A 25,560-nucleotide genomic window follows, 5' to 3' on the forward strand; every position below is an offset into this window, starting at 1 on the left:
CATTCATTCATTCCCTTGGAATTGAAAATTACATTCAAGCGAAAAAGTTTATTATGTTTTCTATCCATATAATACTGCGACCAAATACATTTGGTTTAGTGATTTTTCAATCAAGTGCGATCAACGTTAGACCACGTCTTTCGGCAATTTATTAGAGGTGCAATGAATCCTAAGAAGGAATTCCCGTTCTACGCGCACTGGTAAACGATGTCTACTCAACAATTTCTCAAACGAGAAATGGGTGTTGTGAGAAAGGATGAGCGAACGCAAAAAATATGTAGATTGATTTGATGCAGCGGTTATTTTGTCTATTGAAAATGGAATACAAATCATATCACAATACAAGCAATTTATATGCATGCTATTATGTATTATACAACTTTCGTGTAATTGCTTTTTTTGCTGTGCCTTCAACGTAACGCTCTCGTTGTCGAAGTCCCCCAGATATTCATTTATTCATTCATTCAGAATTGATTCAGAAGCAACTAAAAACAAATGGTCACTAAATCAAAGATAGTCCTACGTCACCCTTGCGGTTATACCACAGATATAACCCACTTCCTGTTTTTGCAGCTCATGTGTTTGTTTTTAAACGGTGTTATTTAGCTTGCCCTGTAATTTGTATTTTTGTATGTTTGCAGGTTTGTAGGTTTGTAACATGTTTGTCTGTAGCACTTTACCACAATAACAGAAATTTGAACCCCTTCCTGTTGACCGATTGATCTGAAATTTGGAACACACCTTTATCTCTGTATTCATTATAAAACTGCGTATTTCATTATTTCAAAAATCCAAGATGGCGGCCGCTACAAAATGGCGGATTACATATTTTCTCAAAACCACATCAATTTGGGTATCAAATAAAAGAACCTAATTAGTAGAACATAGTTATACATGAGAAATACAAATCCAAAATGGCCACCACAACAAAATGGCGACATATATTTTTTTTCCAAAACCCAATCAATATGGGTATCAATAGAAAGGACTTGACTTGTAGAACACAGCTATTCACGAGCAAAGCAAATTCAAAATGGCCGCCGCCACAAAATGGCGGATTGGGTATCAAGTGGAGGGACTTGACCAGTAAATCACAGTTATTTAGGAAATTTTAAATCCAAGATGGTTGCTGTAACAAAATAGCCAATTACTTTTTTAAACGGTTTCATTCAACTTGGCCTGTTTGTATGTCTGTAGGGTTGTCCCACATTAAAAGAAAATTGACCCCGTTCGTTTTGATTTATTGGTCTGAAATTTGGAACAAACCTTTATCTCTGCTGTCATTATAATACTGTGTATTCCATTATGTTGAAAAATCCATTTTGGCCACCGGTAAAAAATGGCTGAATGACTTGACTTGGGGAACACAATACATTATGAACAACATCAATTCAAAAAAGGCGTATGTATTTTTTTGGAATCCCCTCGATATCGAAATGTATCGTAGTATCGAATAAAATGATTTGACTAATAGAATACGGTACATCATCAAAATATTCCGAAGAAAATTAGGCAAGAAATAAAAAAAGGTTGAATGGTTTTATTGTAGTATACAGATAATGTACTAAAAACTAGAAAATGAAAAAATCAAAAATAAACTTTTTGAGTAAAACGGTTCAATGTACTAAAAGCTAGAAAAAAATTAGGCAAGTAGCAGTTGGTAGTTATCACATCCCGTCCTTCATTAATCTAGAGCAATGATGACACTAAAATAAAATCGTGGGGCACATCTGATTTGCATTATCCACAGTTAGTTGTTTCATCATATGCCCACGATTTTATTATAGTCTCATCATTATCCTAGATTAATTAAGGAAGGGATCTGATAACTACCAACTGCTACTTGCCTAATTATTTTCAAGCTTTTAGTATATTAAACCATATAACTTCAAAAGTTTTTTTTTTGCATTTTCTTTATTTCAAAGCATAAATGCTATATCCTCGCCAACTTCTAACATAGGTCAACCAAATAGTTTATGAAATGGGAAAAACGTAAATGGGACACGTAAGCAAAAAAATATACTAATTGACCCGGCGAACTTCGTCCCACCCAACCATGTTTTTTTATATGAATACATTTGAACATTCACGTTTCTAACTAAGCGATCGTTGGTGAGTTCTATCCCGGAACTATTCAATGAAGTATCATCTAATTGGCCTCTTCAAGGCTAAGGGCGAATGAACTTTGAAGTTTAAAGTCTCTATAATAATAAATGGAAAGAAGGTTGTGCAAATTTCGCGAATAGTGAAACGTGAGAACGAAACAAAAGTGGTGTTTTTTTTTCATATATAAAATTGGTACTGGGAGATGCTGTGTGTTTTATTTCGTAACTAGTTCGTGGTGTGTGGGTATTTGTGCGCATCGCAGTGATGGTATCACCATTGGAGCATCGTACTTGAGCTAAGTTTTCTTTTTTTTTTTTTTAAATACAGGGTGGACCCGATCATGGACAGTCACCAATTATTTTTTGTTACTGCATTTTTTTTGCTGTCTATACATATATGTTCGTTTGTTTGAGGTATTAAGGGGTGTTTGGTTTTCGACTCATTCCCTTAATGCCAGAAAACAAAACAAACAAAAAAATGACAAACAATTTTTCCATATATCCGGAATCTTTCAGGAGGTGATAAAGAATCGTATTTGATAGACAAGATCTGAATATAATCGCGTTTAAAATTATATTTGGTTGAGTTTGTATACGGTCGGATACAATCTGTATATTGTTGTACAGATGTGATTTTGAAGAAAGATATTGTGAGATATAAGTTCTGAAAAAATCTTGTCTATAATTAAATTTTACTTTGGTTCTTTGATTCTTCATTTTTTTATAATTCGTAAAGTGTTGTTGGAGGATTGGAGGTTGAGGATTGAAGAATTGAAGAACTAAAATCTTTATTTCTTCAATTGTTTAGTTGATTGTTTATTTCTTGATTAGTTGATTATTTATTTCTTTGTGTCTTTGATTCTTTCATTCTTAAACTATTTAGTCCTTTGAATACTAATGATGTGGTGAAATTTTTTTATAGTGTCTTTTGCTTTAAGAATTTGTGAAAGTTGTATTTATTGTGTCATATGTTTAAAAGCTCAAGCTCAAGCAGTTTTTAGGTTTTTTAGCTCTTTAGTTTGTCAGTTCAGTAGGAATAGGCATTGATTAAAAATATATAGATAGGAGAGTTTTTAAGGGAGTTTTTTATGAACTTCTCAGGTCAGGAAAGATATATATGTACTACGCGTGATGAATAACGAAATGCATGACTGGTCTGATAAGAATGTGTATTTTCTTCAAATCTAATTTTACCGAATAGTTGAGAGTTCACGTTTTTAGAATCACATCACTTACCGCAATAAATCCTGTTTTTTCTTAACCATTCCCACTAACAACTATCCCTTCCATGATAAACGCTAGGGAACCACGCTATAGAGGCGACCCTTCTGGCCTTCGGGCGGCGAATATCATACTAACATTCCTTCCCTTCCCCTGGTGACTGTAAGGACGTGGCCGGCGTCGCGATTGACCATTTAAAGTTCGAATCACCGGAAATTGCACAACGAGAATGATTTGCTAGTCCCAAGCGTCATTCTGTGTGTTCTTTGTGCAATTTGGTTGGTTCAGGTCAATAACGGAGAGCAACTACGAATTGTACAGTCTACCCAAGCTCAAGCTCAAGCTCTATAATAATAAATGGAAAGAAATATGTTATTCCTCTTGAGGATGCGTTACTATTTTCGATTCATAGCAACGGAACACAAATTTAAATTCCTCCAACGCAAATTTCTATTGAACTGTAGAACATATGGGAATTGTTAACTAATTCATTAATTCAATTGGGAATGGTGCATAATTGCTTAAATTTTTCCCATTTCTTTCAAAATTTTCCAAAATAGTTTCCATTGTTCTCGTCGCAACATTTATATTGCATCTCTGTTCTCGAGTTTTGCACTAAGCTACACATTTGGCGATTCATTACATGTATACTGATCATCATGTTTTTTGAAGAATTTTATTGAGTGAATGATACCAAGAATAAAACCAAACAATCAAACGTTCTCAGATGTACTTTTTTTTTCTTTTTAACGAAAATTCCTTCGATGACGAAGCGACTTTGCAAAGAAGATAATGATTTTTGGGAATTTCATCATAAAACTAGCCGACCAGGCAAACTTCGTCCAGCCCAAAATTTGTTTTATGTTCTCAATACATTCAAACATTCACGTTTTCTTACTAAGCGCAAGTTTATGGGTCCAATCGCAGAACTGTTCATTGATTGATCTTCTAATCGATCCCGTTGAATTTACCTTTTACCATAAAATTCATAGTACTTCTACCAAAATCCCCCTCCCCCTCAGAGAGAGGGGAGAAGTGTCTATATACCATATAAACGTTTCGTGCCCCCCTAGAACCTTCACATGCCAAATTCGGCTCCATTTGTTTGATTAGTTCTCGAGTTATGCAGAAATTTGTATTTCATTTGTTTGGGAGCCCCCCTTTAGAGAGGGGGGAGGAGTGTCGAACTACCGTAGAAACGTTTATCGATCCCTAGAATATCTATATGCTAAGTTTGATTCCATTTGTTTGATTAGTTCTCGGGTGTTTCAGCACCCTCTTTACAGAGGGGAAAGGAGTGTCTAACCACCGTAAAAACATTTATTGCACCCTAAAATCTCCACATGCCAAATTTCGTCTCATTTGCTTGATTCATTATTGAGTAATGCAGAAATTTGTGTTTCATTTGTACGGCAGCCTCCCCTTAGAAAGGGGAGAGGGATCCCAAACTATCATGACTTCCCCGGTCCCAAAAACCTCTACATGCCTAATTTTCATGTCGAAATTACCCCTTCGTCTTTGATGATGAATAATTCAATTAAAAAACCATCGCACCGAAAATCGAAAGAATGTTTTGGAAACTCCAACAAATTCTACACAAGGATAATTTGTTACTTTGACGAAAAAACATATTTAAATTTTTTGCATCGATTTATAAAATTGTCAAAAACAGGATTTTTCTAGTGCTTCACAAAATCCACTGTAATTCTGCAAAAATCGCAATAAGGTCTAATGTTTACAGGCAAATTTTTAGCGAACGAACGATTCGTAACTTTCGTTTTTAATGAGTTTGAGGCTTAAGAGTGCGTATGAATGTGTGTGAGTATCATCGCTCCTTACAATATTTGTGAAACGAATGAAAACGAAAGTTACAAATCGTTCGTTCTGAGAGACGCGTAGGATTTATTGCTAGTCCAGAATATTCTTGAAAAAACAAAGAAAAATCTATTTTTTATTTCTTCCCGATATTGATGCCCACTACACCTACACACACCAATATAAAAATATGTACGTAAAATATGCTAATACCTGAAAGTTGTAGCTTCAAAATGGTGCGCATCCCATCGATATGCGTTGATTTTTAACGAAGTTCAAGCATGTCAAAAATCACTTAAAATTTCCGATTGCGCACTCTGTTCTTCTAATTTTTTTTGACGAGTGTACAGATTGATAAAAAGACGGGACAATCAAAATGGGTCGAAATAATGGTACTGTCCCGTTAAAAACGGTACGTTTGGTCAGTCTATTCTAACATCAACTTCCCTTCCAATCTCATTTTCTCTCCAATCATCAATAGTTAGTTTCATGATATATATTATTTTATTCAATTAGAAAAAAGTTATGGAGTGCCAGAATCAATTGAGGCAAAAATTTCACCAATCCATCATGAAATGACTGAACAATAAGCGTTTGAAATTGGACATTTGTTACGACGCGATCGATTTTCGCTTTTCAATTTGTACCCCCAATATGTTCCCAAAAAACGTAATCCTACGTCAAAAACAAAAACAAAATCGTTGAAGAGGTTGAATAGTGTTCAGACCGAGGATAAATCTCAATTATTCATACGCGGAATAATTAGTTGACCCGAAAGATAAACTCTTTTTTTTTAATTTTGCTGATTCTGAAAAGAACCCTTTGATGTTCCCATTGGTGCTCTCAGAACCACCATTCACGAACAAATAATCCACAAATTATACTATGCAGCACCTTTCGCAGATCGACAACAGAAAATCCGAACCGAATTGGTTTTGTGGTAATATCAACCTCAGACATTTTACAATTATTGACATTTTACAATTATTCAATTGTTCCTCTTAGAAACTATAATATTGATTCATTGTGATAGATGCGCGGAAATATTTTCAATCGATTGATGCAAACATCTTTGCGATCCGTCAAGAAATGGTCGCGTCGAGAGTGTTCAAAATGTTACATTATTCTTATATGTTCATTATATGACACTCTGAGACTTAGTCGTTTTTTTGGAATACGAGGGTGCCAATGAAAATCGTCATATCGATACCCTGCGAAATGTTGATCTGCAGGATGATATACCCTATGCGAAATATTGGCTCATTCGGACTTCATTTACCATTGTCGCGGATCTCAAAATTTAAGTTTTCTGATAATCGAAAAAATCACCCAAGAAGGGAGAAAAGGAGATCGGAGTTTCCAAAAAAAAATGATGCCAAATATCTTAGAATTGCATAAAACGTCGAGATTTACTGATATTCCGTAAAAAAAAATTTCGTCGAAAATCTTATTCCGAAAAAACGACTGAAAAAAGTTTCAGAGTGTCGATTTTTGACAATTTTTTTTCGAAATGATCTAGACTAGATCTAGATGTTTCATGCAATTTGAAGACGTTTAGCATCAATTTTTTTTTTCGAAAACCCCGATCTCCTTCTCTTGGGGGATTTTTCGGTTTTCAAAAAACTCAAACTTTGACGGCTGTGCGACTCTAGTTAATGAGGTCCGATTGAGCTGATATTTTGCACACCGTTTTTTTTTTCGTGGGAATCAACATTTTTAATTAAGTTCCCTTCGAAGGTCACTTTTTTCCCCATACATCCATTGGCAATCTAATACTCACCATAATGATCAAACAGTTCTCCAGTTGAACAACACGAAACCAATATTGGCAAAGTTTGGTTCATAATTGGTCGAGAGATTATGTCTGCATAATTATACCAAGACGGGTCTATGGTACTAGGTGAGGCCGTTTCGTCACTAAGTTGGTTAGGGGAGCGGTATATGAAAACAGTACAGAAGAAAGCAGAAGGGGAATTATTTGCTTGAAGCGTGAAAGAGACAGACTGATCAGGAACGAGCTTCGGCACTAGCGTATTGTGTTTTGTTTACAAACAAAACACAGTAGACTTCCAAGATGGCTGAAGAGTGGTTTTAGCAAGTTGGCCCACCTTAGGATATACTACTACGCGCCTTGAATTATACCTCAGATATTCTACACTGAGAGAACTAATTAGTAAATATAACGAATTTTTTGGTAAATGCTATAGTCATTTTCTACCGTACTAATGAACATATATGTTAGGCAGAACCATGACTCAATATCCCAATATCGGCTATATTTTCCCGGCGAAAATGCACGTATTGGAATTATATCAAAACTCTTACCTTATAGTAACGATAAAAATGGTGAACGCGCGCTTTTCTCACCAGTTCTCAGGGATGTGGGCAGTTGGCAATATATACAACAAATATATACATTCTACTTATGTTTACATTACGAAAGGTGTTTGATAGTTTTCTACCAAGGATTTTTCTAAATGTAGTAATCAATTTGAAGTGGAGAAATTATGTTTTTTTTAAATGAATTGAATTTGCTTCCATGACCAAACGGAAATGCATATTAATGCATTCCACCCTTCAAAAAGAAGTTGTATTCTCAGTTGGCGACATTAATCCTAATAAATATAGTAAAAGTTTTGATTATTGAGCTAGTGTAATTAAAGTAATTTGCTTTAGAAAGATTCAAACAACAGTCTTGATATTTCCCACAAGGTCATACCAAATGGTGAACTTCCGTTGAAAAAGGGAGAAAAAACATCCACCTAGGCAGATTGATTGATTTATATTTTCACATGAAAAAGCCCCAATAAATAACCATTACAAATCCCATCGCTTCACTATCGGATCCGGTTTTGCTAGCACGAAAACAACACCACCCCTTCGGACCGCCCTCCTCCCCTTCTAGAACCCATAAGCATAAGCCGAATTAATCCGTTGTCGAAAGATTAGTCGCTTAATTAGCCGCAAGGTATCGACCGAACTGTATCTCCTCTTGGTCGACGATGACGACGCCGACGACGTTACAAGTGAACAGGGCCGCTATCCTGGGCGGAGCGGTACCATCGAGACAAACACAAAACCTCTGGGCTCTGGGTTTGCCACTGATGTTGCTTTCCGGATATATCCTCCTCGTACCACAGCCGAGGATCCTGGGGCACACACTCCGATAACAGGGCACAGCAGAAAATCGTAATAGACAGAGCTTGGCGTTTGTTATGTTTATTGGCAGTTTTTGTGGGATAAGGATGAGAAGGGGTCGAGCCGGGCGCTTCTACAATCTCTCGAATAAGGTAAAATCAATAACAGACACTATGCCTGCAGCAGCAGGAGAGGGAGGAGATGCTCGGGAAGCTCATGTGCTTTTGTTTTCACCATCGGTTGATTACACATAGTGCAATATACGGACTCGAAATGTGTCCTCTGGTCCGACACACGGTCAGTCGGTCTGTTGGTTCGTATCCAGTTTGATTGGCTGCAAAGAAAGAGCCCTGGGTTTGCTCAAGGAAGACCGAGGGATTCCACTTGTCCGCTAGCCTCAGCCCGTTCGGGTGAGAAGTTCTGGGGATGGTTTTTTCCCCCCATCTCTTCCAGGGGTTTCAGGCGAAATGACAATAGTTTCCGATAATGTCCCTTCGAATCCGAAGTGGATTTCTGTTTTCATCCTTTACCCCGGTATCAGTGGGGATTGGCTCGGACGGATCTTGTTGAGAATGTCAGGCAGGGGACAATCCCTTGGATAAGCTCTGAGTATGTGTGTGCGAAAGAGGACTAGCATTTGTTGCAACAAAAAGAAGAAGGAAAAACGAATATGATGATGTCAATGCCGATTGGGGAAATAAATGACTTTGGAATGATAATAATTGTTTGGACGGTCCGAAGCCAGCCGACCCAGAATCTAAGCCAAAGCTTCCGAAACGCACAAAATGGAATAAATTGGACGGAAAATGGATTGCTAACGATATCATTAAAAGTTTCAGTTCGTTTTTCTGAACGGAATATGATGAGCTTTTGATCTGTGGCTTCATCGTGTGGCAAAGAGTGACCATATTTGTGGAGCAACGCAGGGCAAAAGGTCGAAGTGAAGGGATCAACGAGACTATTTTGTGGGGATCGGGTGGGTTTGATTAATGCTATCTGAGCACATCATTTGAATTTGCAGGGGAGGGTAGATAGCTGCCCACATCCGGTGGAGCTTAGCGTTGTTTCACATCGCTCAACGTGGTCTCGTTTGAGAGGGTCGTCTGCAAACTTACGGTTGAGAGCTGAATCAATAATTGATACCACAACCTTGCAACGCTATCCGAGCGGAAGAAAAACTAAGCGAATGACCAAACTTTACCCCTTCCCACCGGCCCACCTTTTTGAACTATCTCATTTATAATTACCTTCCTGGAAGCTTGAACCGAAATCAATAATTTAGGAAGAACCTCCGCTCAGTCACGGATGTGCACTTTTGCTGCTGTTCACTTTTATAACAACGTGCCACTCTCGGATGGACTCTTGCCAAGACACCGTGGCTGAATAATTCAAACCTATCGACGTGAACTTTACCGGTGTATGAGTGAGTGAGTGGATGTGTGGACTCTTGCAGCGAGGCCATCGGATGCGCACGGAGGGGTTGATAAGGTTGAAACTTCCGCCAGAAAGGTAGCAATTTCACTGTGGGGGATTCATAAGTTATTCAGAAATTGGAACTGCATTCTTTGGTTGTTTAGTTTGTCAGTTGGTTAGTGGACAAGTGACTTTGTGCTTTTTCCAGCTGATTTTATGGGGACACTGGGACTGGGGATCGGGATTCATGATTGATGAAGAAAATGTCCTTCATTGAATGTGGGAACATAACAGGTGAATGTAATTGTAGGACATAAACTGGAAAATTGTTAACAATGGCATTCAGAATACGGTTACGGTTTCAATACGGGAGTTTCGGTAGCCCTATTAATTTGCGTGGCTTTGTAGAGGCAGCTAAAATGGTTGATCCATAATTAATTCTTGACCTCGTTAGAACAATACACAATTTGGTTGAATCGCAAAGGTTCTAATTCTTCTACAAGATCAAAATCGACATCTACCGATCTTTTTCGCAGCTGACACAACCTGCACCCCCGGGCGATCATCTATTCGTTCTCAGACAACTTTAACAACGCATAAAATCCACAATGCGTACGTGTGATTAAATCATACACAAGCACTATCCATCTGACGGTATAAAAACCGACGTGGTACTTTTCTTCATCGAGCCTTCTAGAATTCGGAAAAAGGAATAAAACAAATTTTAGGAAGTTGTGTCCATGACACGACCACATTGTTGACGTAGAACTACGCTGTTATTTTGTTCAAGTTGCTTGTTAATAAATTCGGATATTATTTTTCACACAAACTCATCTCCGCTTTGCGCTCTTCTCAACAGAAGCCCTTTCTATTAATATTTCTGGTCTCGATTAGCTTAGCTGTCATCCTTTTTTTTTATCCCTTTTGTTTATTCTAGGCTCATTAGCATTTCAGCTGTAACAGAGCCGAATTTTTTAATTGTGTACATGTCACATGTTTATCATATCTATAATAATTAGCACATTACACAGTTGCCATTTTCGGCGTTAGAGTATTCCCTTCTATACCATTGCATATGGTACACATTCACACAGTAGCCATTTAGGCGTAAGAGTTTTCTATCTGTTCTTCCATTATCCAGTTAGACCCGGACAGCGGAGACACTTGTTGATCATTGTTGAGTTATTTATAGAACAACAGCCCGATGTTTCTTGCAGAGCAGAGCAGTTGTATGGATGAATCGATCTTATTTCGACCGTGGATCGATCTCCATCGCTGATGATTGTTGCGTGGACATAGTTATTCTGTAACAACACAAAGATGGTCAATGAGGGCCCTGAGTTTTGAACTCACGATCGATCGCTTACTAAGCGAACGCGCAACCAATGTGGCTACGGAGACCCCCAGCTGTCATCCTTGGCGGAGATAATTTTGCTACTGTCATGCGAAACCAAATCACACACAAAATTTCCGGACTAATGATTTTTTTGGTGAGCCGAAGATATCCTAGTTTGATGATTCCCAACACAATTGTGTGGTTCAGAGACTCAATAGAATGGCGTCAGTTTGATGCCAGGAACATCGACTAGCAAATAATTTGGTCCCGTCCACAGCTCAATCCGTAACGAACACATATGATGACGCAAAACAAGGAAGAATAAGCGATGTTCATTGCTTCGTATCTAGAACGATACTGAAAGTTTGCCTCAACGAGATCCAATATTTATGCTCTCGGCAAATATTCCTCTTCGTTCTTCTTCTTCTTCTTTTCTTTGTTCACGGGGGCTTTAAATCATTTTCCTTCGATGATCGCCGATAAGTTTCTCGTTATTGGCGGCGTGGATAGGGAAGCTCACAAATGAGCAGAACAAATGTATGGGAAAATGGGAACACTTCTAGTCTTCATCAATTTAAACCGTTTACACACCAGGGGATGGTATTATAAAGCATAAAAACAAATCTTAGAGTATTTCCGATTCGTTTGGTATGTAAATTGTCAAAATCCGTTCGCTGCAAAAATAGTTATTAACGTTAACATTATTTTATAAAAATGTGACCTGTTTTCTGTTTTAGCACCCTTAATGAAAGACGTAGTTTTACGTCAAAACACTTCTTCTTTGAAGGGTGCATTGCATGGATTTTGCATTTTCTTTCAGACATGAAAACAATCTGCTGGTTACATCAGTGTTTGTGTTTACGCTCTGTCAGATTACCCCAACGCAGTTTTCAATTGCTTAATAAAAATATTTACTTGATGTTGTTTGATTACTTGTAGCATGTAGTCGTGAAATTTACTTAACCGTTGTTCTATAAGTTTCTTGATATTTCCACTAAAACTTATCATTAACCTTCCTATATTCGCGTATAGGTCTGACAGACCGAGCATCAATGAGATGGCTGAATAAAATGACTATTAAAACTAAATGAAGTTAAAGAAAAAATATTTTCTAGAGTTTTTCCTCTCAATTATATACCAATAACGCCTAAAAATACACAATAGTAATAACACAGAGACGCGCACAGTCGAGAGTACACAAATTACGATTTTTCGCGCGAGTATAGAGGTGTTAAAATATAGAATCATTATGAGACACAAATTTTGTTCAAATTTGTTTCGATATTTGAATAAAAACGCGTTACTCTATTACACGGATACATATTTGATACCAAAAAATCATTTTCAATCACATTTTTTTTAATGTGTGTTTCTTCCACCTAAACTTACATGATCATTTCCGCTTCACACATCGGAACCATGTCCTAGACATGTTTTTGGTGCCAACATCTCCAGAACAAAACAGTTGAGATGTATGCGGTTTTTAAGGTTTTGAAACTGTTGAGAGTCGATAAAGAGAAATCGATCAAGTCACTTACACCCCTAACATTCTAAGCCCCTCAATTGAAAAACACTCATGTCAAGCAGAGCTATGGCTTTTCGGATCAAAATCGGCCCAAAATCGAACCAACAAAACAGATTTTCCGGCTCAATATTGACAGTACTGTTGATCCGATAGTGGATCAGTGTAAAAATAAGGGATAATCAAATGACACATTCCAAAATAATTCAATGTATGCACTCTTAGGAAAAATTGGTACATTTGACGATTTTTTTGGTAAATACTGCCATTGAGTAGTCGATTTTTGTAATACGAATCTTTATATATAAAAAAGAGTTTTTCCCACGTACGTATAACTCATCATCACGGGAGAACGGCTGATCTACATCGTCTATATATTTTGTGAGTTTGTCTTCACCCAAATAAGAATGATAGACTACTTTGGAAAATATTTGAGATGATTTGAAGAAATCGAAAAAATTTACTATTGTCTTATATTTGCTTTATACTTTTATTCAAAAAGGGTTTTATTCATTTCTCGTCACTCCACGCGTGCATCCGCGTCGAGTGTCATACAAGAACTGTCTTAATGCTAGTTACATGTGTCTTAAGCTAACTTAGCCAACAGTTTGTGGAGAGTTTCATTGGGAGGAGCCAAGTCGATTTCAAAGGGGAATAGCCAATCAATCGAATGCAGTGTTCGATGTGAATGGTGTCAAGAAATAAAATTGCTTACTGCGCTCATAAGCGCGCATATCGATTTCATGGGAAATCGTAAAGTGTCACGACGACTTTGTGTACGGTCGCGTATTTAATCAGAATAGAACTGGGTTTGTTTTGGTTTCTGGTTTATTGCCTTTAGCTGCGCGCGACATGATGTAAGGGTGCATTCATATCGCCCGCGCATGTTGGCATGGACGAATGTGGGAGAAAAACAATTAACGAAATAATGCAGTTGCGCTTGAGGAATGTTTCGTGGGAATCGTAAATTGAAGTGACCACGCATGAGTCATTTATTTTGAAACAATCAACTGCTTATGAGGAGAAGGATAATTTGTATATTGGGAGTTTTAAGATGGACTTTGGAACGGGGTTTGAAATCATACTACACCATCCCTCTTTAAGAGAATGATGTAATGCAATGGAATCATTCTTAGTATTCAGATTATGGATTAATTATTCCTTGGCTTCTCTCAATGTTACAAATATTTTATAGACTTTTTATAGGTTTCTAAACTTTTATTTTCCAAAGCTGTTGGTATATTGTAAACAATGGTATGTGGTTTTGTATAATATTGGTAATTTGATATATTTCTAAAGATTTCTATAAATAATTGTAATATAATTGGTTTTTGCGAATGAAGTAACTTCTCTAAAAATGAATGTTGTTTGATTTTATATTTTTATCAATCTGTTTTTGTGTACTGTCTGTGTATGTTCTGTTTTGGGGTTCTGAATCCTGCAGTTTGTATCTAGTATTTCTTGAACTATATATGGTCCGTCATAGAATGGATCAAGTTTTCTTCTGTTTTCTATTTTTAGATAAACTTTGTCGTTTACTGTTAAATGAATTGGATTAATGACATTTTCTGAGTTTTTTGCTCTTTGAATTTTCTGCTCAATTAATTTGGTTCTTGCTATTTCATTAGATCGTTGTAATTTAAATTTTAGTTCTTTACTATATTGTTCAAAATTATATATTGGTTCAGTTCCTTTTTCAAATAATTCTTGTGGTAATTTAGCTTTAGTTCCAAAAATTAATTCATGAGGGGTAAATTCATGGTGTGAATGTGGGGTTGTGTTATAATTGAAAGCATAGAATTTTAACCATTCATCCCAATCCGATTGATGTTCGTTAACGAAAGATCTCAGGTATTCATTTAAACATCTGTGATTTCTCTCCAAAGAACCAATCGTCTGAGGGTGATAGGCTGTACTAAATTTTTGTTCAATTTTAAGCATTTCACAGATCTGTTCAAAGACTTCGTTATTATACTCAGTTCCTTGATCAGAACGTAAAGTTAAAAATGTTCCGTAAGTTAAAATAAAATTGTCTACTAATGCTTTAGCAATTACGTTTGCTTCTTTAGTAGGTACTGGAATTAATACGACATATTTCGTTAAATCGCATTGAATACTAACTACATATCTATTGTTGTTGTTACTTTTTGGTAATGGTCCAACTGTATCTATTGAAATACTTTCGAATGGGTGATTTGGTGTTGTAGTAACTACTTGTTTTTCTTTTGTATGCTTTATGACTTTGTTTCGTTTGCATAATTCACAGGCCTTGATGAATTCTGCAATCGATCTTTTCATATTGCTCCAATTATACACTTCTCTAATTTGAAGGTACAACTTATGTTGACCAATGTGACCTCCTGTAGGGGTGTTATGGTAATCATTCAATACTTTTTGGATGTCTTTTATTTTTGTTAAAAACATTGGTGGATTGTAAATAATAATTTCTATCGAATACACTTGAGTATTCGCTAATATTTTAAAGTTTTCAATTGATATCATTTTAAATATTTCGTCTTTTGTCGACAGCGCTAATTTCTTTTGGTTCATTTTAATCATTGTTCCTTCTATTTTCAGAAGTGCAGATTCTAATGTCTGACTTCCATGTAAAATTTGTTGATGCACTTGGGCAATAATTTTATTGTTTTTCTTTAAATAAAATATCATTCCATATTTGTCGACGCGTGTTTCGAGTTTAATTAATTTCTTCGTTTCTGATGGATTATTTGTCATGTACGTAGAGAAGTGATCAGTTTCTCGTGGTACAGAAATTTGATTATCAGATGTTTTCATATTTGAATTATTTTTCGAATTACGAGTCATCGCTCTTGTGCTTACTCCTAATATATTTAAATTTTTTAATTCATCAGAGGAGGTTACTATTCTTGATAAAGCATCTGCTCCTACATTTGATTTTCCTGCTATGTATTCAATTGTAAAGTCATATTCTTCTAAATCAAGACGCATTCTAGTTAATTTTGAAGTTGGATTTTTCATACCGAATAAGAAAACTAACGGTCTATGATCCGTTTGTACTAAAAATTTTCTACCGTACAGGTAAGGTTTGAAGTAATTAATAGCCCAATGTATGGCTGTTAATTCTTTTAGAATCACTGGTTTATTCTTTTCACCAGGTGTAAAAGTTTTGCTTGCAAAAGCTATTGGTAAATTTCCATGTTGTGTTTGTTGAGACAATACAGCTCCACAACCTATATCTGAAGCATCTGTTGTTAATATAAATTGCTTCGTAAAATCTGGATATTGTAATAATCTTGGTGACATTAATGAATTTCTTAGGGTGTTGAATGCATTTTGACAACTATTGGTCCATATAAATTGTGAATTTTTCTTCAATAGTTGATTAAGGGGATTTGCTATTAATGCAAAATTTGGTACGAATTTACGATAATAATTACAAAATGCAACGAATCTTCTAACTTCGTCTGCATTTTTAGGAACTGGATAATTTTGAATAGTTGAAAATTTGGAATCATCTGGTAACATGCCATATTCTGTTATTTTATGACCTAGAAAGGTAACTTCAGTGCTAAAAAATTTGCATTTCTGCGCATTTAGCTTCAAATTGTAATATCTTAATCTTTCAAAAACTTGATTTAGATTTGAAATATGATGGTTTACAGAACATCCTACGACTATAATATCGTCGATGTAAATGAAAGCTAATTCTGGGGTTAAACCAGCCATTGCAATTGTCATCATACGTTGAAAACTGTTTGGACTTATATTCAATCCAAACGGTAATCTTGTATATTGATAATGTCCGTTTTGTGTTGAAAATGCCGTAAATTTTCTAGACTCATTGTCCAAAGGTATTTGATGAAAACCTGACATGAGATCTAATGTTGAAAAATATTTTGCTCTGCCAAGTTGATCTAAAATATCGTCAATTCTTGGTAGAGGAAATTTGTCTGCTAAAATTTTTTTATTTAGTTGTCTAAAATCAACGACTAAACGCCATTTTTTGTCATTATTTTGGGATTTTTTCGGTACTAGAAGTATAGGAGAGTTGTATGGTGAAACTGAAGGTTCCACTATATTACTCTCTAACATTTTGTTTACCTGTTGATTAATTTCGGTTTGTTGCGCATGAATCGTCTTGTAATTAGGAATATATACAGGAACTTTATCACTTAGAACAATGTTCTGTGAATAGAAATTGTTTTGAGTAACATCCTCCTCTGGAAGACAAAATATGTCTTGATAATCATTAATTAATTTTTTAAATTTATCTTTAGCATATGGAGGAATTTTGTCCGTGTTTATGCTTTTAAAAATATCTTCGGATCTCTTATTATTAATATTTTTGGTATTTACATTAAGAATAGAATAATCGTTTAAAATACTTAATGTAGGCTTAAATTTAGAATAATGTATGTACAAAGGTTTATTCGTAGTATTTACAAATTTTACATAAGGCTTTAAAGGTGAAATTATAGTGTTACCACAGAAAACTCCTGGGTAAATTTCTTCTGAATGGACTACCATATCCTCTCTAATGTTTAAATATGGTATCCTTCTGATAACTTCACTACGACTTGGTAGCATGAAGCCTTCATTTAAGTTGTCTTCTATTGGTACTGAAATTTGTATATTGGCTATATTAAATGTAAGTAGCCAATGTTCATAATCTATTAAACATTTATAATTTATTAAAAAATCTCGACCTAGAATACCATCAGCCGTAATTGGTAAGTCTGCGGTAACTAGGTGAAAATCGTGATTTAAAATTAATGTATTATTAAAGCATAAAGATGTATTTGTTAAACCTAATGTTTCTACACTATTTTCCGTAATGCCGTTTAATTTAATCTTATTGTTAGTATTTACATGTTGATTTGGGAGAATATTTCGTGCTTTGAACAACGAAATATCTGCACCGGTGTCAATGATCAAGTTGCATATTTTATTTCCAGTCATGTGCACTTTGACTTGGATAAAATTTGATGCATTTAAATTTAATGTCAAAATCGGTATGCCTGTCCGTAACAATTGTTCAGTTAGTCGACATCTGTTAGCAATTGTTACTGGTTGGCTAAAAAATAATCGGTATTTGCTTGATTGTTCCCATTATTTGCAATATTGTTGTTGAACGGTACCATAGCTTGGCAAGTATTATCTGATTCGTTTTGTGGGTGAAATCCATTATTGTTTGCATGATTATTCAGTCGAGGAATGTCTTGCTGATTTACTACGTACATTCTCGCTGGTACATTATTTCTATTGAAATTTCTGTTAACGTTTCTGTTTTGATTTTGATTGAAATTTCGTTGAAAAGGGTATTGTTGTAAATTTTGATTGAAATTTGGTTGTTGTCGGGAATTTTGGATTGAATTTCTATTAGTAGGATACTGATGGTTAATGGGATATTGTCGGTTGAGGTTTCTATTGAGGTTATTTGGATATCTTGCTTGATATCTTCCCTGGAAATAATTTCTTTGATTATTTCTTTCATAAACCATAGGGTTTCTGTAATTGAAATTTCGGTTTGTGTTATAATGATTTGGTTGTCTAGCCTTAATCGACTGCAGTACGACTGCGTTTGAATCAGTATTGTCCTTTTCATTTTCTACCATTACGTTGATGGCCTCTTGTAAATTGTCGAATTTGCCAATTTTCAGCATCATTTTGGTCTCTCTGTTGGGTGTTTCTTTGATAAGTGTTTTGATCGCTACCTTTTGAGACATTTTCCTTGCGACTGTGTCGGGAATTTGTTCTCTTATATAGGTATCTTTGAGCTTATCTGTCAATTCATCGAGTTGTTTAGTGAATTTCTCGATTTCATTTGTCGATTTGAGTCTCAAATTCATCAGATTAGCTAAGGCTATGTCTGAATTTGATTTCTCTTCGCAATTTGTTTGGATTTTTGCGACTATTTCGTCATAATCCGTTGGAGATATTAAGAATAAATTTCTCGCTTTTCCAGTTAATTTTGTTAGTATAATTTGAATTGCGGCTGCTTTGCTTTCGATTGGAACTATGGTCTTTGCCAAGTTCACCGCGTCTATAAATGATTTAACACCACTTGCGTTTCCGTCATAAGTGGGTATCAGCGTTGCTAATTCAGCGGCTGTTTTAATATTAAGAGCCATGTTGGATACTTTGTGTATTTTAATATACCAAATTAAAATTTTTGTCAATATTTTAAATTTAATTTTTCTTTGTTTTAAATTAATTTCACTTTTCACTCTCAATAGTGAATCGTCAGTGCTTAATTTATAGGGTTTTAGTAAACCACTTGATTTACCAAGTGTCTCTGGTTCACTATCGTATTCCCTTTGTATTACTTCTGATTCATCTAAAATTTTGATGGCCTTCTGATATATTTGTTTCAGTGCACCATAAGTTTCAACTTCGTCATTCCAGACTGAAGCTCCAAGTCTATACTCGAAAGATTTTAGTATTGTTCGATATTTGGCTAAGTTTTCTTGTAACTGTTGCCTTTTGACTTCAATATTATGTAAAGTTCTTGGTCTGTTTTTATTTTTGTTCAAATTCTGATATCCCTTTTTCAGATATGATTCAATTTCTTTGAGTTGTTCCATTTAGGAAGACTCATTTTTATTCATAAATTCTCAGAATTTTATCTTTTCGGACTAATGATAAGAACAAATTTGCGAAAAAATATATATATTATTTTATTGATTATTTTTCATTTGCCTTCTATTCCTTTTTGCTTCGGCCAATCTTTGTCGTCTTCTCTCTTTCTGGCCGGGAAGTTTTAGCCACGTAATCGGATCACATCCGGGTAATTCATCTATTCTGTCTAGTAATTCTTCATACGATTCGAGTTTAGTATTTTCTCCAAATACTACTATATCAGGTGCGAAAGCTCCTTCGCCCTTTCCTTTGCTTACATCGGCTAATAATTTCAGAAAATCTTCAAAATCGTCTTTAATCATTTTTATAAGATTTTTGAAGTAGAGGTAAAAAAAAAATAATATATAATTTTCGTTATATTATTTTCTTATGATATTATTTCTTTGCTGTAATTTTTGTATATTAAGTTATTCTATTAGCGGCCATTCATATATAGTCTAAAGCTTTAGGCAATTGATGCCATAGTTTGTGCCGACTGTGCAGCTTTCAGTGCTTCTTTACGTACACACTGCTTATAATTCTTGTATAGTTTAATGAAAGCAAATATTAATAAAATCGCAAGTATAAGCCATAATAATAACTCTTGCGTTTCGTGGAATAAAGTGTGTTGTTCCACGTGGTTTAGGATATTTACTTGTGGGTCTCCTGTATTTTGAATAGTTTTCTTGTCAAACAGGCCCATTTCTACTTTCTCGAAGCATATTCAATTAATTACATGCATTGTTTTTCATTATGCATTATACATTATAGTCATTGGTAAATGTATCGAAATTTATTGTTTCTATACCGAATATATTATTATCAAAACTCATTATTTGGAAATAATTTTTATAAATACTTTGTAACCGAGGGTATGTAATTCGAACACTTCATAAAGAAACATATAATCATTCTAGCCTATGCGTTCAGTTCGATAAGTGCGTTTTATTTTGATATACATCAGTTTCAATTGCTTACTTCATATCGTCGGTTTCATTCCAGATTTAGCTCCTTCTGCTCTCTGTTGGTCCCGCCTGTCAGTTCCTTATTGCTGACAATGGTCTCGCCTTCCGATGTTCCTGCTTCTGTTCATTTATCTTCGCGTTACACTTTCCGCTGCTGCTCTTGCTGTTTCTCCTTATTAAGGTTAACTTTTCATTTTATTCACATGGGAAAATAAGTTGTCTCTGTTGATTTTCTCCCAGCACTTTTGGTTTGATCTTCATTGAAATTATTTTCGTAAGGAGTTTTTTTTTTATTTTGTTTCCCTCCTATTCAGTGTCAGTATTTATATTACACCGCTTTTCTGGCACTTTTCCGATCACATTGTTTGTAACACTTTTTGAATTTCTCCCAGCACTATTTGTTTAGATTTCGCTATTGTTCCAATGTTTGCTGTTCGAATTATCACTCGCCTGTTGGCACGACACTTAATATTCACTATTTAAGCTTGTCCAGTTGTCCATAATAAATATATATTTCATATATATTTTTTTTCTCAGTCTGCGCTAAAGTTGATTACACAAACTTCGGGGATTTTTCTCCCTTTCCTTAACTTTTCTTCTCATACTTTTATTTTGGCTTTTCCATTGAGCTGTGGCGGTAATTGCACTCAAGTTTACCACTCGCCATGTAATTATATAGTTTATATTGTAATGCCAATAATATTGTTCACATCACCAATATTGTTCATCACACGCGGCCTTGTACTTATTTTCAATATTCTTCACATAAATCACTTCCGAAGATTGCAGGTTTAATTTCACGGTCGCCATGTCTTATATTTGCTTTATACTTTTATTCAAAAAGGGTTTTATTCATTTCTCGTCACTCCACGCGTGCATCCGCGTCGAGTGTCATACAAGAACTGTCTTAATGCTAGTTACATGTGTCTTAAGCTAACTTAGCCAACAGTTTGTGGAGAGTTTCATTGGGAGGAGCCAAGTCGATTTCATAGGGGAATAGCCAATCAATCGAATGCAGTGTTCGATGTGAATGGTGTCAAGAAATAAAATTGCTTACTGCGCTCATAAGCGCGCATATCGATTTCATGGGAAATCGTAAAGTGTCACGACGACTTTGTGTACGGTCGCGTATTTAATCAGAATAGAACTGGGTTTGTTTTGGTTTCTGGTTTATTGCCTTTAGCTGCGCGCGACATGATGTAAGGGTGCATTCATATCGCCCGCGCATGTTGGCATGGACGAATGTGGGAGAAAAACAATTAACGAAATAATGCAGTTGCGCTTGAGGAATGTTTCGTGGGAATCGTAAATTGAAGTGACCACGCATGAGTCATTTATTTTGAAACAATCAACTGCTTATGAGGAGAAGGATAATTTGTATATTGGGAGTTTTAAGATGGACTTTGGAACGGGGTTTGAAATCATACTACACTATGCATATCTTTATATTTAAGAAGGATATTTAAAATAAAAAGGGAAATTTCGAAAATAAGAGGTACGCATATGTATGTTTCGCTGTGAAAATCATCATTTAGATCAATTTGACAGATCTGAACGATAACTCTCTTGAAGTATATTCTTCATTTTTACCAACCAAAATATTCTCTAGAAATACATTATATGGCAGAACAACGTTTGCCGGGTCAGCTAGTTATTCATATATATTACGTGATAACATTGGTGAACAAATGTGAAACAAGCCAGTATAACCCAGTATAAGACGTCGGTCCAGCGTTGGTTCAGCATATACTCTAAACATGATAAGTTAACCCAACCTTTATGTATGTATAGTTATTGATTTATTTAGTAATTATTGAACTATTGTAGGTATTTTTAGTAATTTATTAAACTGTCTAAAATGCGGCATTAACAACATTACATTGCATACCAACTTGTGGCATGGCCATTGCAGCGCTCGACATCTGATCCTGCATCGATTGAGTGTGATCCGCGACTTGTTGGAACGTTTCCAGTGGAAATTTTGCCTTTTCAGCGTGGGTATTACTTGCGGCATTTTTATTAGTAGTACTTTGTTGAGATTGCATAGATAACACGCCATGAAATGATTCTGGAATAGCAAGCTCTAAAATACGCGACAAAAAATCCCCCGGCCAGATCGGGAATCGAACCCGAACCCCCGGCGTGATAATGTTGGACACTAACCACTCGGCGACACATTGTTGGAAAATGGTTAAAAACACTCCTAAAAATGTATCGTGTTGTAGAAACATGCACAAAGTACAAACAACAACAAAATGTCCAATTAGAGTATCTTGTCGCATTACAGGTCTGTCCAATAAGCTAGATGACCAATTTGAGGCAAATCACTGTATAGTGAAACTATTCAAGTGTCAACAAAGCTTAAGTGTTCGGAATTTGAAACAAAACGGTATTATTCCCACACCCAGAAAATGGGTTACTAAAAAAAGCCATAAAATCTTTGGTAATGTAAACATTAGTAGAATGTACATACTTTCTGTAAAAAAAATTAATGAAAATAAATATTTAAGGATATTTTTATGCTTTCTTAGACCATTTTGAAAATAACTTCCTATATCTCTTCCCTAGCATAGCCTCAACTTTATAATATAAAATTAGACACTCGGTGCTCGCAGCACTCGCAGAAAACGTGTCATTTTGGAACATAGAATATTCATTAGATACAGGGAAGTAAATTTTTGTTTAATAAAAAGTGTTATTCTACCCGAAAACCCATAAATGTTCCCATCAAAGGACTCGCTTCGCAAATGAACACTGAGATGAACGATTAAAAATTTCTAAAGTAAATATGACCTTTTCTTGTTAAAAATCACTATTTCGCATGTCATTTTCTACCGTACTTATTGTCGTGGTGGATTTATGAGAAAAAATTGGTACACGCTCAACCCTAGTCAAACTACAATTTCTCAATCCAATATCAGGTCAAATAAAACCAAAAAGAGAGATTCGACGGTTCGATATCAACAGTTTTGTAGATACAACATCGGTATAATACAGTATTAAAATAAGGGATAATGACACTTTCTAAAAATTATTTTTTTCATTGTTTATACACATGCGAATAATAATACAATTTCTGCCTTCCCAACGGGCTATGTTGCCCGCCAATATAGCACAAATGTCGTATTTAGTCAAATGTGTAAACGCCAGCAATAACAAACTGAATAAATAAATTTGCCCTGTCTTACAATGTGCGTCCTGTGAATTGGAAGAAGATTTTCTAGCCGAAACATATCAATAAACTAATAGAGACATGCTTGCTGCCACTACGGCTGACTAGTTCGAGTGAAGAACTGGATCCTGCTAATTCAGATGAGAAAGTAACCACTGTTGAAGCCTTTTGAGTCCTCCATTTGACATTTATCTCACAAAGTTTTGGTAATATATACTAAAAAAGTGTAAATTGTACCAACATTTCGGTTACTAAATGTTGGTACTGAAAACAGAAAATCCGAATTTCTCCATCAATATGGAGCGTCAGTCATATGCTTCCATATTTTGATATTTTGTGATATTCATGAACATAGCTTATTACAAATTCCAGGAGGGCCTATAGATTTACTAAGGAATTCGCAATCGCGGTTAATCGGGGATCTACTATATTCAATAAACTTTGAACCACAATTGTGTGTGAAGCTGCTGTCAAATGAAGTTCCTTGAATCAATGATGCCGCAATGGAAACACATTCATCACCCAACCATCATCCAAACATATTAAGCGACGCCATTTCAAGATATCAACAAGATTTTACATCAGAACACCCGGTATTCTCAAATGATTTAGCGATCAGCTGTCATCGCTTCTTCACTAGCACATTATGCATGGGATACAAACCCTAAGATTTGCCCTATCCTTCCTACTTCGTAAAATGTCCCTAAAGTTTCCTGCGCTGTCGAGATAGCATCGTTTGTAAATTCCGGTTCCGGTGAGTATTTACGGACACCGAATGGCGTCCCTTTTCATGGGATGGATCTCCGTCCCCCGTCAACACTGAAGAGGGAGGGTGGCGATTCGCAGAGGCGGGGATGGTAAATGAGCTGTCCGGTAAACACACGCAGAGCAGCTGATCCTCCCCAGTTTACCCGGAATATGGTGCATGCTGGGCCACTTTGTCCGGATTACGCTCACCGGCATTACGTCATTATGTCTCTCTGTCTCCTGGGCCTTCCCAGCTCCCAACGCTGAGCGAACCTGGCGGAGTTCCCAGCTCCCAACGCTGAGTACCTATCTGTCTCGTTTATGTGCGTGCGCGTGAGTGTCCTGTCACTATGTAAAGATGCCATAATCCATCATCTGTCCGGAATGGTCACGTCCAGGGGAGATTAGCCGCCGCACTCGGGGCGGATGTAGGGCAAGACAACGTTCATTTTTTTTGTGCTACGATGAACGGAAGCGACATATTGTACAATAATGAGTGTCGAGTGTGGTTCGAGCGTTTGTCTGGAAAGCAATCTATTTAGTAATGTAATGTGGAAGTTGTCGTCTATTTCTGTTTATTTTTATTTGTTTCCAGTCTAGCAAACATGTTGTACATTGACCTCTGTGAATCGTGTAATGCTTTATCGTGCCTTTTCTGTTTTTTCGTCTCTCTTCCAGGGTGCTGTTTTGTGACGTTTTATACGAGAAAAGCGGCCCTCAAGGCTCAGGACGCGCTGCACAACATCAAAACGCTTGTGGGGGTAAGTTTGGTCGTTATTTGTTTTCCTCCTCGTCTAAGTTTTATAACTCTCAACCTTCTGATTGAAATCGACTTTATGTAAACAAACCACTCTGAACTGTCATAATATGTGCCACCTATCAATATACTATATGTATCTTGTTCCCGGTGATTAGGGTTACACACTAATTGAAACGAAAGCATCGTTTACCACATCAATTCGAATGCTGATCCAGCTACTCAAGATAATGCAAACTGTTTCTGCAAAGCCTTTTTCCGGAAATGCATGCAACGATTCAATTATCCAACCATTACGCCAAGGTATCCTCTGGTACAAGTGCCAACTCCTCCGCGCCGAGACGGAAGGAAACACTCAATATTTCATGCTTATCGATTGCTGTTCCATCGGCTGAGTCGTGCCACCGGTATATTCCCATAGTATCCGTTTAGGCTTGTTTCTTCAGCCAAGGACACCTCGGTCGAGATTCAGGGGACCTATAGTCTGGCACTCGCGGGTGTCCCTCACGAAAGCCACCTACTGCACCTCTTTATCGGAGGCATTAAACGTGAAAAACTCCAAAGCATTCTAGAGTTGGCACAACAACAACAGTGACGACGATGGCGACGAAAGAAAGCACCACAATGTCACGCGACGTAAGCCGTTTGCTTGAACCCACCCACGCTTCGGTGGTTGGTGAGCAGGTGGGACTACCGAGAGTGTGGTTAGAGAAACATAAAGAAACATATTTCATGTCATTATTAAACAGCAAATATTGAAAAGTTTACCCCC

The 25,560-nt window shown here is 36.2% G+C and overlaps 1 protein-coding gene across 6 annotated transcripts in view; it reads left to right on the plus strand.

Annotated features, from left to right (window-relative positions):
* The window catches only part of LOC129776205 (CUGBP Elav-like family member 2), an 852,400-nt gene that overhangs the window by 511,757 nt on the left and 315,083 nt on the right, over positions 1–25,560 (plus strand). For all 6 annotated transcript variants that reach the window (XM_055781709.1, XM_055781708.1, XM_055781712.1 and 3 more), the window contains one exon: positions 24,710–24,792. In XM_055781709.1, coding sequence (XP_055637684.1) covers positions 24,710–24,792 — 83 coding nt within the window. The remainder of the gene's footprint in view (positions 1–24,709; positions 24,793–25,560) is intronic.

The sequence above is a fragment of the Toxorhynchites rutilus genome, chromosome 3 (genome assembly GCF_029784135.1).
Source record: "Toxorhynchites rutilus septentrionalis strain SRP chromosome 3, ASM2978413v1, whole genome shotgun sequence".
Classification (NCBI taxonomy): domain Eukaryota; kingdom Metazoa; phylum Arthropoda; class Insecta; order Diptera; family Culicidae; genus Toxorhynchites; species Toxorhynchites rutilus.